The sequence below is a fragment of the Macrobrachium nipponense genome, chromosome 22 (assembly GCF_015104395.2).
Source record: "Macrobrachium nipponense isolate FS-2020 chromosome 22, ASM1510439v2, whole genome shotgun sequence".
In the NCBI taxonomy this organism is placed as follows: Eukaryota; Metazoa; Arthropoda; class Malacostraca; order Decapoda; family Palaemonidae; genus Macrobrachium; species Macrobrachium nipponense.
Genome location: NC_087213.1, coordinates 67,324,065 through 67,339,421, shown reverse-complemented (window position 1 = coordinate 67,339,421; position 15,357 = coordinate 67,324,065). Strand labels below are relative to the sequence as shown.

Sequence of the window (15,357 nt, the reverse complement as noted above, 5' to 3'; positions counted from 1 at the left end):
GGTAGAAGCCAGGCTGCAGTTGTTTGCAGAAGCCTGGAGAGTAAGAGAGGCAGACACCTGGTCTCTCGACGTCATAGAGAAGGGTTACAAGATCCCTTTCATAAAGCCGCCCCCGTTGACTTCCACTCCCAGGGACTTGTCCCCATCGTATCCGCTAACAAAGCGAAAGATTCTTTTCGACCTGCTCGAGCAGATGCTCGAGAAAAGAGCAGTGGAACAGGTTTTAGACCTGGCAACGCCAGGATTTTACAACAGATTGTTTCTTGTACCGAAACAATCGGGAGGGTGGCGGCCCGTCTTGGATGTAAGTCGTCTAAACCTCTTTATAGAGAAGCAGAGGTTCAAGATGGAGACACCTCAGTCAGTTCTGGGGGCCTTAAGACCTGGAGATTGGATGGTATCACTCGACCTCCAGGACGCCTACTTTCACGTCCCGATACATCCCCAATCGATGAAGTACCTTCGGTTCGTATTGAAAGGGAAGGTCTTTCAATTCAGGGCTCTTTGTTTCGGACTGAGTACGGCCCCTTTTATCTTCACCATCTTAATGAAGAACGTGGCGAGGTGGCTCCATCTTTCCAACATTCAAGAAGAATATCGCTCTAATCTAGACGACTGGCTTTCAATAACGAGCCTCACTCGCCAGGAACCCCACGGTTGCCTGGAAAGGATTTTGAATGGAAACGACTCTGTCTTTAGCTGCGTCCCTAGGACTTCTGGTGAACTTCGAGAAGTCACATCTGACCCCAACACAGTCCATCGTGTATCTGGGGATTCAGATGGATTCAGTGGCTTTTCGGCTTTTCCGTCCCAGGAACGTTCAGCAACAAGGCATAGAAAAAAGTGTCAGCCTTTCTAGGGGAGGGATTCATGCTCGGTGAGGGAATGGATGAGTCTGCTGGGACCATTTCCTCGCTGGAGAAGTTTGTTTCCCTGGGGAGGCTACACCTCCGACCTCTTCAGTTCTTTCTGTCGGACAGCTGGACAGAAAAGGACAACTTCGACATGAAGTTAAACATCTCGGAAGAGGTGAAGAACCATCTAAGATGGTGGCTCGATCCGTGGAAGCTGTCAGAGGGCGTATCCCTCAAGCTTCAGAACCCCGACCCTAGTGTTGTTCTCCGACGCGTCATCCACGGGGTGGGGAGCAACTCTAGGGGGGGAGGAAGTGTCAGGTACCTGGAGAGGGGAACAGGTAACCTGGCATATCAACTTCAAGAGCTGGCAGCGGTTCAATTAGCGCTCCAGTTCTTCCAGAACAAAGTCTCCCGTCGTGTGGTTCAGATCAACTCGGACAACACCACAGCCCTGGCATACTTGAAGAAACAAGGAGGAACACACTCTCGCTCCCTGTTTTCTCTAGCAAAAGAGATCCTGCTTTGGCGAAGGAGAGAGAAGTCACAATATTGACAAGATTCATTGCCGGAGTCGAGAACGTCCGGGCAGATCTCCTCAGTCGACAAGGACAGTTATTGCCGACAGAGTGGACTCTCAATCAAGAAGTATGCCAGGAACTGTGGGGTCTTTGGGGATGTCCCTTAGTGGACATCTTCGCAACATCAAGGACGGCGAGACTTCCTCTGTATTGCTCCCCGGTTCTCGATCCGGGAGCAGTAGCAGTAGACGCCCTTCTATGGGATTGGACGGGCCTGGATCTCTACGCTTTTCCCCCCTTCAAGATCCTGGGGGAGGTGATGAGAAAAATTTGCAGCATCGGAGGGGACGAGGTTGACCTTAATCGCCCCCTTTTGGCCCGCAGCGATCTGGTTCACAGAGGTGATGTTCTACCTAGTGGATTATCCGAGATCTCTTCCGTTAAGGAGAGATCTACTCAAACAGCCCCACTTCGAGAGGTACCACAAAAACCTCTCCGCTCTGAGTCTGACTGCGTTCAGACTATCCAAAAGTTGGCCAGAGCGAGAGGTTTTTCGAAATCAGTGGCTAAAGCTATCGCCACCGCAGGAGACCATCATCAATCGCGGTTTACCAATCGAAGTGGGCAGCCTTTAGAAGTTGGTGTAAGAGAAAAGGAGTTTCCTCTACCACTACCTCTGTGAGCCAGATCGCCGACTTCTTGCTTTATCTGAAACAAGATCTAAAGTTGGCAGTGTCACTATTAAAGGCTACAGAAGCGTTCTATCTGTAGTCTTTCGCCATAGAGGTCTTGACCTCGCTAACAATAAGGATCTCCATGATCTATTGAGATCTTTCGAGACGACCAAGGTACCACTACCGAAGCTACCTTCGTGGAACCTGGATGTGGTCCTAAAATATTTGATGTCAAATCGTTTTGAACCTCTTTCATCTTCGTCTCTACGAGATTTTGATGAAGAAAACTGTATTCCTAACTGCTTCTGGCGACGGCGAAGAGAGTTAGCGAAATACAGGCTATCAGCAAACACGTCGGTTTCAAAGGGCATAATGCAGTCTGCTCTTTGAATATGTCGTTTCTGGCCAAAAACGAAAACCCTTCCAATCCGTGGCCTAGAACATTCGAGATCAAGGGTATGGCAGAGATCATTGGTCAAGAGCCAGAAAGAGTCCTGTGTCCTGTTAGGGCTCTTAGAGAGTATATTCGTAGAACGAAGGATTGCCGAGGTGCTGCAGAGAACTTATGGTGTTCGGTCAAGAGACCAAACATGCCATGTCCAAGAATGCACTGGCATTCTTTTTAAGAAACACCATTAAAGAGGCGCACGCTTCTTGCAAAGACAGTGACTTGAAGATACTTAAAGTTAACACGCACGAAGTAAGGGCTATTTCGACCTCAATAGCCTTTCAGAAAAACATGGCTCTTAAAGACATTTTAAGTGCTACTTTTTGGAGGAGTAACTCAGTGTTCGCCTCTCACTACCTACGGAGGTGAGAACGACCTATGAAAGCTGTTACTCTCTCGGACCATACGTCGCCGCAGACACTATTTTGGGGGCAGGAGGTAGCACTCATCCTTTCCCATAGAAAAGGGTAGGTGAGTTTTTTAATATTTGTATGTTTATGGTTGTAGGGTCGGCTGCCGAGTACAGTCGTCCCTTCCTTTAGCCTTTGGTATATGGGAGTTTGTTGTTAGGCTAACTTAGGTGGTGGTTTTTGCCTCGTTGCCCTCGGAAGTATGGTCATGGTCTAGTCACATTGTGGTCCCGTCCCCGTTGACAGATCATCTAGAGCGCACCAACTACATAGGTCACTACCTTGGTTGGTAACTCTAGTGAAGCAGAAGCAGGCTTGGGTGACAGTAATCACGAAGTCAGCTATGCTAACAGGTAAGGAACCAAGATGTCAATCATATACATTTATATGTTTTCTAAAATCCTTTTTTCTGTCTTTCCCACCGCCAAAGGTGGGATTCAGCTATATATATATCTGACAGGTAAGTTTCATGAACAAAATGATATTGTTAAGATACAATAAAGTTTGTTCATACTTACCTGGCAGATATATATAATTTTAGTACCCACCCACCTCCCCTCAGGAGACAGTGGAGATAGAAATCTGATAGAAAATGGGAATGGTTCCTGATACCCGCCTCCCAGCGGCGGGAATGGGTACTAACCACCCTAACTCCCACTACGTGTGTCGTAAGTTTTAGAAATTCTGTCGGACTTCAGAGAATACAGCTATATATATATCTGCCAGGTAAGTATGAACAAACTTTATTGTATCTTAACAATATCATATTTGGTAGTTAAAACTCAAGAAAAACCCACTAAAGATTTTTATACCTGGTTTTTTAATAGTTTTATCACAAAAAGTGCATTTTATGATGAAATTGATAAAAATACCAGGAATTTGTGGATACTATTTCCTATAGAAAAATACCGTGAATGGGCGAATTTTCTGCGAATAATGCGGGGAAATGTTCCCGAGATAAATCCACGAATGTGTGAGTCTGCGAATCCGGAGAATGCGAATATGGGGGTCCACTGTAATATGAAATTGTTTGTTACCATTAGGGACAGTGTAGCTTTATATTTTCATGATCATCACTTAATTATCGTAACTTGTGCATTTGAGGAAAAATAGCACTTCATTTTAAGGAAAGGGTAAATGATTTAGGATGTCTGTTATACACAAAGGTTGGTTATGAGCGGGAGATTTGTTGCATGTTTTCTGTGAATTATATGTGGCAAAATGGAGTGAAATGAAGTCTTAATTGAAATTTACAACACTATGTTTAAAAGAAACATCTTAGATTTGTGTTTCGGCAATGGAAACTTGTCTTGACACTTATAGACTGGGATGGGATAAGCTTTGCTGATTTGTTTGTTTGGCCTTATCCACCCCTGAAGGCAAACTTAATTTTACATTATTACATTTTACCTTATGCTGACATTATGAGAACAACAGACTTAATTCAGGCATGTCTGTACATACAAGAAAATTTTATGATTTTATTCATTCTGTATAGTATGTTTCACAAATAAAGCATCCATTATTATTATTCATCCAGTTAAGGTTTTTTGGTAGTTGGAGGCTTGGGATCATCAGACTTGAAATTTATAGTTCATCGTTAACTTTTCTTTTTAGATCTTTTGCCAAAACCAACTTACAGGAAGGCATTCATGTGACACTTGACATGAACATATAGTACGTACATACTGTCTTGTAAATAAATGTAACTATTAAAACTGATGATACATAAAGAATTTATTTCAAATTATCTCATCAAGAAAGCTGTAGTATACTGTTTTGTAATTTTTCATTTCATGGCACCCAAGTAGAATGTCCTTTGGAGCTACTGTGATATCATGAATGTCATTCTAATGTAGCTTTAGTTATACGGCTGGTAAATTTTTGAAAGTTATGGTTATACTGTTTGTCTGCAGATCAACTATGTTCAAGTTTTTTATGGTTATGTAAGTTTTACCAAGTAATACTGTAAATAAGTAATCTATTACTTGTACTCCACTTCATAGGGATTCCTCCCCAGCTATTTTGTTCAAGCAATGTAATATGTACTCGTAACTCTTATTTTGATATACAGTGCATGTATTTTGGTTAAAGAGTAGATTGTAAATAGATCCATTTTGTGCACCATATTATGACATAACGTATGCACTGTTACTTTACATTTTTTAATTAATATTATGCTGTTTCTAGACTGTATTATGATTATCCTCTGTGTATGTATGTGAACTGCATTTTATAAAAATTACTGCTTTTAATGGTAATTATTAACTATACTCTGTTTTTTTCCATCTGTCCATCCGCCTGTGGTGGTCGCGCATAGTAACGCTGTGTCCCAGGCTTTAAAAAGTTACGCTATGTGTAAGTTTTAGGTAAATAAAAGGATATCTGGGTGTACATTTGCAACTGAAAAGTGTTTTAATTTACTGTATGTGAATTACACTGTTAATATTCGAAATAGGATATTATTTAAAGCCCGGGATGCAGTGTTACCATGCGCAAACACCACAGGCGGATGGACAGATGGAAAAAAACGGAGTATAGTAAAGCATTTACCCCCATTTTGTTTGCCACAGAATGCTTAAGAATGTTTAATTTCAGGCAGAGAAAGCTGTTGGTAACCTGTTAGCCAGAATAGATGACTGGGAGTTGCGTAATTTGACAGAACGAGAAAAGGAAAGACGAATACGCCTTTGTGAAACGCTGCAAAGCTCTATTAAGAGAGTAGCAATGGATTTTAATGATGGGTAATTTGTTAGTTCTCTATATTCTTAAATCTAATATTTTTTAAGATATATTGTAAATAGCCTTATTTCAGCTAATATGGTCATTAATATTATAAAATAATCTAACCAGACCACTGTCAACAGGATGTTTAAGTGAAGTCTTATTTCCTCTCTCTCTTCTCTCTCTCTTCTTCTCTCTCCCTCTCATCTCTCTCTCTCTCGCTCTCTCTCTCTCTCTCTCTCTCTCTCTCTCTCTCTCTCTCTCTCTCTCTCTCCCCCCTTCACACACAAACACACACACACACACATACACATACACACACACACATACACATACACACACACACACTAGTGTACACCACCACCACCACTGTTCTTTATAAATCCTGATTGACCTCAGTGAGGCTGTTAGGTTTAAAATTTAAATTTAGCCTTACTGCCAGCATTAGAAATCCCCCTCCTTGAGAAATGCTTAAAATCTGTGTATGCTACTTATGAAGAAAATTATACTTACTCCCTAGAACAACATCAGCAGCTTACAATTGAGTATTTATGGATGAAAGGCCAACAGTATACAATATATACAGATGATTCTTAAGGTTTGACTGTGTATGGGATAGCATTTCTCTTTCAAAATTCCTGCTTTATAGGCCCTTTATTATTGACATGTTTATTTCTTTTAATATGAAATGATAAGTGTAGGAAGAATCTTATGGGAAGTTACAGTATGCTTATAGACATGCATGATGTGTGGCAGTTATTGGCAATTTATAAAAAGTAGTTGTGTTATATGGTATGTACTCTTTTCATTTGTTATTCTAACAGTGCATCCACTTTATGTTAAAACATGTCATAAATGTTGTCAGCTTATTTCATACCTATCACACCTCTGAAAACAAGTCACAACCATAAATGGAGAATGAACCTTCGGCAAATGTTTGATAATCGTATGAAGCACTGGCTAGAATTACCTATTTACTTGTGATGTGTATGTGCCATGTTGTCAATATGTTTATATGACATGTTTTATTGCAGTAAGAATGCACCCTTAGGATTGTGACAACTGAGTGCACGAATGTTCAAGTTAGTAGTATCAGTTGGTTTAAAAATTAGATTTCAAGAACATTTCAAGAGCATACTTGGTAGTATATGTAGTTTGTTTTAGATGGCACATAAAATCTGATTGGATTCATTCATTATTATGCTTCCTTGTAGATTATAATGCTCAGATATGCAGGAAGTTTTCATAAAGATACAGAGTTAAATGGACAAATCCCTATTACCATGTGCTGTTGAACAGTGTATAGAACTATAAATATATTATATACTACTAGACTTTATTTCCTTGCATTTTTCATGCACAGTAATTTTAGTTTTATGTAACCAAGTCATTAGTATTGGTTCTGTATTCTTTTGCTGTGTGACTTAACCTAATATGCACAAAACACTGTACTGTGCTATTATATTTAAGAAAATATTTCCATGAAGGCACATTTATAAGCATTAGCTTTTTTCTTTCAGATTTTCTCATTATAGGCTGAGACATGAAATGAAATCTCTCTTCTCTCCTCTTTTGGTTTAGGTCTTCATTTCTGCACTTTTTATTATACATTGAAAAGAAAAAAGAAACACTCACATTGAATTTTTCAGGCGAAGTTCTGGGGCTACAGCACACACTTCTGACTGCGGTTGGGGTGTCGAAGAGGAAAGTGTAAATACAGAGGGTTTAACAGTGGAACAAATAAGGGAGAGAAATCGCCTTGTTGAACAGCGTAAGTATGTATTTAGTTTTTTAAAGTTTCTGTAGCCATTTTATTGAAACTTTCCTACATGTATGTTTATAAATATAGTATTTGCATATTGTATGCATATACTACATAGTGATTTATTCTTATATTAAATTTAATGCATTATACAAATGCAAACCACTGACCTGTATTTTCAGTGACTTACAGTTTCATAGATTCTGTATTAGAAGTTAGGTGTTAGTACTGTGTATAAATACTTCCTTTAACATTATACAACTGTCAGTAGTAAATGGCAGATAAATAACTGTTTATATAGTCTCTGTTGACTTAGCTCTTATGGACCATTGTCTTTTGTAGACTTCCCATATGATTCATGACAATCATCATAAACTGTTTTACATCAGTTGCACCCTTTTGCACTGTCCTTTGAATTCTCTCTTTGCACTCTAGTGTTTTCTCAAGGTAACAGGTGTTCCAATTCTAAGCTTGTCCATCTATCTACTAAAGCAATGTTCTCCACTCCCCTCCCTTCCCATTTGCACTTATAATATTTTTGATAAATTGAAAACCTGAGTTCATGATTATTTTGTATTTGGATTATATCATGTGACACCATCTGTTACACTGTTATAGTAATGGGTTCACTTATGCACTTTTCCCACAACACCCATACGTTCTATTCTTTGGCTACACTTTTCTGTTATTGTAAGCCATGTTGTGTGTACACTGATTTCCAGTCCTTTCCTTTCAATTTTGCTCTTCAATTTTTTAACATTTCCACAAATTCTTCCTTACATTCTGCTGTCAACACAGGATCATCTGTATACAGCAGCTCTCAAGGGATTTCCTCTGTGCATTTATACAGTAAATACTTATTAATGGTCTACAATAAATGCTTATCATTGGTCCTTGTCCTTGTGCATTATGGACACCACCATTTATCTCAAATTCTTTGTGATGCACCTGCCAATGCCTTTACTATAGATCTTCAGGTATGGTAGAGTAGTATCACCAGCTTCTAGTCATCATAATGGCCATCCCATTGTTGTCTTGGTATGATTTTAAATGCCTTATCAAGATCCACAGATAGGTGATATGCTGTAATCTGTTTCTCTTTGGATAGTATTTGTCCTGCAGTTATCTCATAAAGACTGCTTCTGTTGTGGACTAATGTGGCATGAAGCCAAACTAAAGACTCCTTCTGTTGTGGATTCTGTGGCTTGCAGCCAAACTAACAATTATCCATTTTAACAATTTTTCTAAGCCTTTTCTCCATCACCTCCAGTCATTTCAAAATGTGTTCAAACAGTTTTATTCCAATGTAAGTTTCCATTCCAATGCATCCCCTTTTCCTTTGTTTATCATTACCATAAGACTCTTTTCCCATTTTTTAGGTCCATTTTCTATGTGTGTGAGGTTTTCATATATTCTGGTAAGCTCACAGATGACTGGCTCTTCTGCTTTTATTATTAAACTGCTTGTCATTTCCATTTTCATCTTCCCAAGGTTCTTTTTTCTTGTCCTGTGTCATATTCCAAATTAGCCCCTTAAGGTGGCCTCACATTAGGCCTTTTTTTCTCCAGCAGCGAGCCGTTGCTGCTGAAAATGAAAAACTGAGAGCTTTTAGCGCGAGATTTTGGCTTCCCGGCTGGACGGGAACCACTGAGCACGAACCGTGAGCAACTGCGTAGTGTAAACAAACAAGATGGCTGCTGCTGATAGGATGTACTCTCAGACCTTTGGCTTCTCTTCTCCTGAGCCACTCTTGAACCCACAAACATTTTTTGTTACTCTTGCATTCACATAAGATTCCGAGAAAACACATCTTGCAACAGTCTGACAATTTCTGGGTGCCATGATGATATCAGCTGAGTTTTGTTTATTTTTTCCTACTGCTCCTCGAAACCACGAGGTCCTAGTGTGACAATACAACGCTTTTGCTCGCAAGCATCAGCTGGATGCTGGCCAAAACCGGGAGCAAGAAATGACTAGTGTGATACCAGCTTTAATCATGGCAACATCCTCCAGTTCATGGTCATTTTATTCTAAAATCTGCCACATTGTTTTGTTGGTTACCTTGAATCCTTTTTACCTTCTGTATTTGAAGGGCTGATAGTATTAAAGACAAACATTTTTATTCATACAGTATTTAAAGACCATACATTGGTAGTTTTTACAGTATGTATAATCATTCTATTACTGTCAGGTTATTTATGCCAAAAATCTAAAGTACAGTGTTACAGTTCATCTGCTAAGTGGAAGCAGTAAGCACTAAGAGTAATCCTAATCATTATAGTACAGTGGAACCTCGACATGCGAAAGTCCCAACTTACGAAAAATTCAAGTTACGAAAGCAAATACGAAGATTTTTTTGCCTCTGCATACGAAAATAATTCAGGTTATGAAAGGGTATTACCGTAAAGTCCCGAGATTCGCCCGGACCACCGAGAACAATTTTAAAACTCGCGCGCCGCCAACTGAGTAGACTCGCCAACATCCTCCCCACCATTGGTTCCTGATGCTAGTCACTGCCATAAGATCCTGCTCTCCTATTGGTCAGCATCTACCCCAACATACCCTACGTAAAGGCGTCGTTCGGCCACTCCGTAGCACCAGCGTTATCGTACGCACACGAAATTTGTTCGTTCACATATACGATTTCATTTGTTAACATAAATTCGTGTTAGGGATTTCGCTTTGTACTTTATCAAGTTGTGTGAGAACTTAATTAGTACATAACTTAATTACTTATAGTCATGGGTCCCATGAAAGTTGCTGAAGTTCATTGAAAGAAAAGGATGCTTTCTATGGAGACAAAGATAGAGATAATCAAGAAGTATGAGGCTGGCATGCGGTTGAGTGTGATCGCTAAGGAATACGGCCGAAATGCGTCGACGATAGGCACCATCCTTAAGCAGAAGGAAGCCATCAAAGCAGCTACACCTTCCAAGGGCATGACTATTTTGTCCAACGAGGAGCCACGTGCATGATGAGATGGAGAGGCTGCTTCTTGTATGGATCGAGGACAAAGAAATCGCTGGCAATACGATAACCAAGACGGCAATCTGCCACAAGGCCAGCGCTATTTTCGGCGATTTGATTGCCCAGGCTGAAGACGACGGAGGAGAAGGGACATCGACGCCAACCCGAGGCTTCAAGGCTTCTCGTGGGTGGTTTGAAAAATTCCGGAAACGGACTGGCATCCATTCGGTGGTGCAGCATGGGGAGGCTGCCAGCTCGGACACAAAAGCGGCCGAAGCCTTTATTATGACGTTCGACGAGATGACGATCAACGAAGGCTACAGTTCTCAGCAAGTCTTCAACTGTGACGAGACTGGCCTTTTTTGGAAAAAAAAATGCCTCGTCGGACGTACATAACGGAGGAAGAGAAGAAGCTACCCGGGCATTAGCCTATGAAAGACAGGCTTACGCTTGCACTTTGTTCCAATGCTAATGGGGATTGTAAGGTGAAGCCCCTACTTGTGTATCATTCGGAGATTCCTTGAGCCTTCAAGGCCCACAAAGTGCTAAATGATGACCTTCCAGTGATGTGGAGGGCTAATGCGAAAGCCTGGATAACGAGACTTTTGTTCGCTGAGTGGGTAAATCTGTGTTTCGGCCCGACAGTGAAGAAATTCTTGGAAGAGAAGCACCTCCCTCTGAAATGTCTGCTGTTGTTGGACAATCCCCCTGCTCACCCTCCTGGCCTCGAGGAAGATATCATAGCTGAGTACGTATTCTTTAATCAAGGTTCTTTATCTTCCACCTAACACCTAACAGCACCCCTCTCCTGCAGCCCATGGACCAGCATGTGATATCAAACTTCAAGAAGCTGTATACAAAACATCTTTTCAAGAGATATTTCGACATCACCGATACCACAAACCTCACCTTGCGTGAATTTTGGAAGGAGCATTTCGATATCGTGATATGCATCTGACTCATCGATCAAGCTTGGCAGGAGGTTTCGAGGCGAACCTTGAATTCTTCGTGGAGGAAACTCTGGCCTGATGCTGTATCCGCCTGAGACTTCGAGGGATTCAACGTAGGCGAAGCTGATGCAGATTCAGAAACAGTTGACGATCCTGAAACTGTTTCGCAACCAGATCTTGACGAGATAGAGGAGCTTACGACGGATGACCTGAAGGAGTTGGAGGCTATGCAACATAACGTCGTTCAAGAAGAGTTCTCTAGCAGCGGCGAGGAGAAGGAGGAGGACCCTATGACAACAGCAGAAATTAAGGATGCTCTAGCTGCTTTTCATAAAGTGCAATCATTTGTAGAAAAAGAGACCCCGAAAAGGCTTACACAGGTCGTATGCTTGCGCAGTTTGATGACGTTTGCCTGAGTTGTTTCTGGAACATTGAGAAAAGCAGGCAGAAGCAATCTTCCTGGGATAGTTATTTTTTAAAGAGGCCTTTAGTGGGAGTAAGCAAACAGGAAGATCCAAGTAATACGAAAAAACAGAAAGTTGAAAGTGGTAAAGAAATTGAAATTTTGTATAAAAAAAAAAGTTTTTGTACATGCAACTTCCCTGGCAGATATATACTTAGCTATAGTCTCTGACGTCCCGACAGAATTCAAAACTCGCGGCACACGCGACAGGTAGGTCAGGTGACCAGCCCACTCCCGCCGCTGGGTGGCGGGAATAGGAACCATTCCCGTTTTCTAACCAGAATTTTTCTGTTGCCGGTAGCAACAACACTGTTGTTGGTACCTCCTGCTTTGGAATTCTTTTCTCGTTAGCCGAGGATTATCTGTTTGACCTTTGGTGATGTACATTGATCTTTGGCTTTGGCATACGCTTATCGTGGACCGTTTTTTGGATTTTGGTTTGGATACTCTTTAAAATGTCTGACGTGGTACCTGTATTTAGAGTGTGTACGAAAGAAGAATGTAAGGTGAGGCTACCGAAAGCATCGGTGGATCCTCACACGGTCTGTAAAAAATGTAGGGGGAATGATTGTTCTGCAACTAACACCTGTCTGGAATGTGAGGGATTAACAGAAGTGGAATGGAAGACCTTGGCTTCTTATGTAAGGAAACTTGAGAAAGATAGAGTTAGGAGGGCTTCCATCAGAAGCTCAAGTAGATCCTGCTCTATTGAGCAGGAAGTAGCTCCTAACTCTTCTGTTAATTCACCTGCTCATAGTTTGGTTTCAGCCCCTTCCCCCAGCAGCGAACCTGTAGATGCGTCTACGGAAATGGCTGCAATGAGAGCCTCAATAATCAACTTGAAATCGCAACTGCAAGCAATGAAGGAGACAGGTAAGCTCAGTGATGTGTGCAGTGATTTGTGTAGTGTCCCCAGTGAAGTGGAGGGGGCGTCTGACCGACTCCGCATTGCTCCTAGGCCTAGACCTCTTTCAGACTCCCATGACCAAGGGAGGAGGAATGTCGAAAGCCGCAAGGGGGATGTAGAGTATTCCCAACGGTCAGGCGTCCCTTCGGCAGATCCTGTAGCCGCTTCCCAGGCTGCCAAGGACAGCTACTGCAAAAGCGTCCTCAGGAAGTGCTTTTCGGACTCAGACTCTTCGTCCCCAAGAAGAGGATGGAGTTCTGCCTCTAAGTCGCGTCCTCTTAAGAGAACCTGGAAAACGCCAGCAAGCGAAACGTTGCATTCCAGTCCTGAACCTTTTCCGGAGTATTCTCCTGCTCGTAAGAAGAGAGCTACGAGATCTCCTGACTCTTCTCCGGAAGGTTTCGCACACAAGACGAAGAAAGTCTTGGTAGGACTCCAGCAGCAGTTGTCTGCCTTAGTAGGAGTTCTTTCTGAAGGCTCTTCTAGGAAGAAAGACATTTCTCTTCCCACCAAGAGTTCTGTTAGGAGAGCCTCAGAGAGTAGGAGCCCTCGCCTGAAAGGTTTTCGTCCCCAGCGAGACCTTCTTCAGTTGGATATGACAGGACTCGTGTGTCCTCTCCTTCTAAGATCGCTAATCGGAAACTCCCTACGAGCAAGAGTTCTCCCAGGAGTTTTTCTAGAGGCGATTACGCCTCTCATGGCAAGTATCAGGACCCTGATTCGCGGATTTCTCGTGAGAGAATTCGTTCGGCTAAGAGCTCCGGGAGAGAAGAGAGCCCCTCTCTTTTCAGAGCTCCGCAAGAAGGAAGGAGCGTTCGTTCGTCCTCTAGACTTTTCCCGAAGGAACAACCCTCTCCCTCCGGCAAGTATCCAGGAATCAGGAGTCCCGTAGGATCTTATAGATATCCTTCTAAGGACGCAAGAGTATCGCCAAATAGGCACCTCGATTTTGACAAGTGTTCTTCGCCTCCCAGGAGGTATAGGAGAGAATCTAGCGCCTCTCCGAATGGACGAAAAGGGAAAAGGAGCTATTCGCCTGCTAGACGCAGTTACCAGGACGCAAGCGTCTCCGCTACTGGACTACGGGAACAAAGGGTTCTCCTTTCTCCTCGCAGGCACATGTCGCCTTCCAGGCGTCCTCATCAGGACGCAAATGCCTCTCCTTCTTGGACCAGGCATCCTCACCAGGACGCAAGCGCCTCTCCTTCTTGGACCAGGCGCACTCACCAGGACGCAAGCGCCTCTCCTTCTTTGCGCCAGGAACAGGATGTTCTCCTTTCTCCTCGCAGGCGCTCTTCGCCTCACAGGCGTCTGATTCAGGACGCAAGCGCCTCTCCTAGCCGGCGCAAGGAGCAGAGCAGAAGCCAGAGTATAGGGAAGCTCCAGGACTCGTGCAGGAAGGAGGATAGAACCAAGGTTTCGGATATCCAACAAGGGGACATTGATTCTCCTACAGATAGGATTCACGAGAGAAAAAGGCTTCTTTCTCCGGATCGGTCTCCTGAAAAGGCAAAGCCCTCTTCGCCTGCTTCGCTTTTGGAAGAAGTCTCGGAAGAAGAGATCTCCAAAGATGCAGGAGTTTCGGACTATAAGAGACTTGCTTCTCTTTTGTTGCAAGTGTTTGGAGACTCGCTACGCCCGTCGGATCCCCCTTCTCCGGGATCTTTATTATCTAGCACGAAACTGTCGAAGTCCTCCTCCTTCGTCAGGATGACCCCTACTCTTTCTATGAGAAAGTCTCTGAAGAGCCTCGAGAGCTGGCTCAGATCTAGGAAGGAAGCGGGGAAGACGGTATTCGCTTGTCCTCCTTCTAAGCTGACGGGAAAACCAGGTATGTGGTATGACACCAAGGAGCCAATGGGCCTGGGACTCCCTTCGTCCTCAGATGCGGATTTTCCCGCTCTTGTAGATTCTTCAAGACGACGCTCTCTGCATTCTGCAAAAGCCTCTTGGGGAATGTGTGAGGTTGATCATCTCATCAAGGGCCTGTTCAAGACTCTCGAAGTCTTTAACTTCATGGACTGGGCTTTGGGAGCTTTAGCCAAGAAGTCTCAAGAACCAGACTTCGTTACCATGGAAGAGTTGGGCAGCGTATTAACTTGCCTAGACAAGGCGGTTATAGATGGCTCCAATGAAGTGGCATCCCTTTTTGGATCCTGTATATTGAAGAAGAGGGCAGTGTTTAGCTCCTTCTTAACGAAATCTGTTTCGCCTCTGCAGAGATCCTCCCTGTTATACGCGCCCCTCTCTAGTCACCTTTTTCCTCAGGAAATAGTGAGGGATATATCGAATACCTTATCAGAAAAGGCCACACAGGACCTGTTGGCCCAGTCAGCTAAAAGGCTAAAACCTGCTGTTCAGGTTTCGAAGAAGGAGAAAGTTCCCTTCCAGCAGCCCTTTCGGGGAAGGTCTGCCCCTAGATCTTCTCTCAGAAGTAGACGATCGGAGAAGAGAGGAAGGTCTTCTCGAAGGCCGTTTGTCAAGACCCAGTGAGACTGCGGTCCTCCAGACAAAAGTGGGTGCCAGGCTTCTAAACTTTTACGAAACTTGGGCACAAAAAGGTGCCGATGCCTGGTCCCTATCCATCCTAAAGAAAGGATATTTAATCCCCTTCAGGGAAAAACCTCCCTTGACTATAACTCCAAGGGAGTTGACAGCAAACTACAAGGATTCTGTC

At 43.0% G+C, this 15,357-nt stretch overlaps 1 protein-coding gene across 1 annotated transcript in view; it reads left to right on the top strand.

Moving 5' to 3' along the window:
• LOC135198772 (syntaxin-8-like) overlaps window positions 1-15,357 on the top strand; it is a 37,376-nt gene that overhangs the window by 7,931 nt on the left and 14,088 nt on the right. Inside the window, exons 3-4 of the mRNA XM_064226690.1 lie at window positions 5,506-5,651; window positions 7,281-7,402. Coding sequence (XP_064082760.1) covers window positions 5,506-5,651; window positions 7,281-7,402 — 268 coding nt within the window. The remainder of the gene's footprint in view (window positions 1-5,505; window positions 5,652-7,280; window positions 7,403-15,357) is intronic.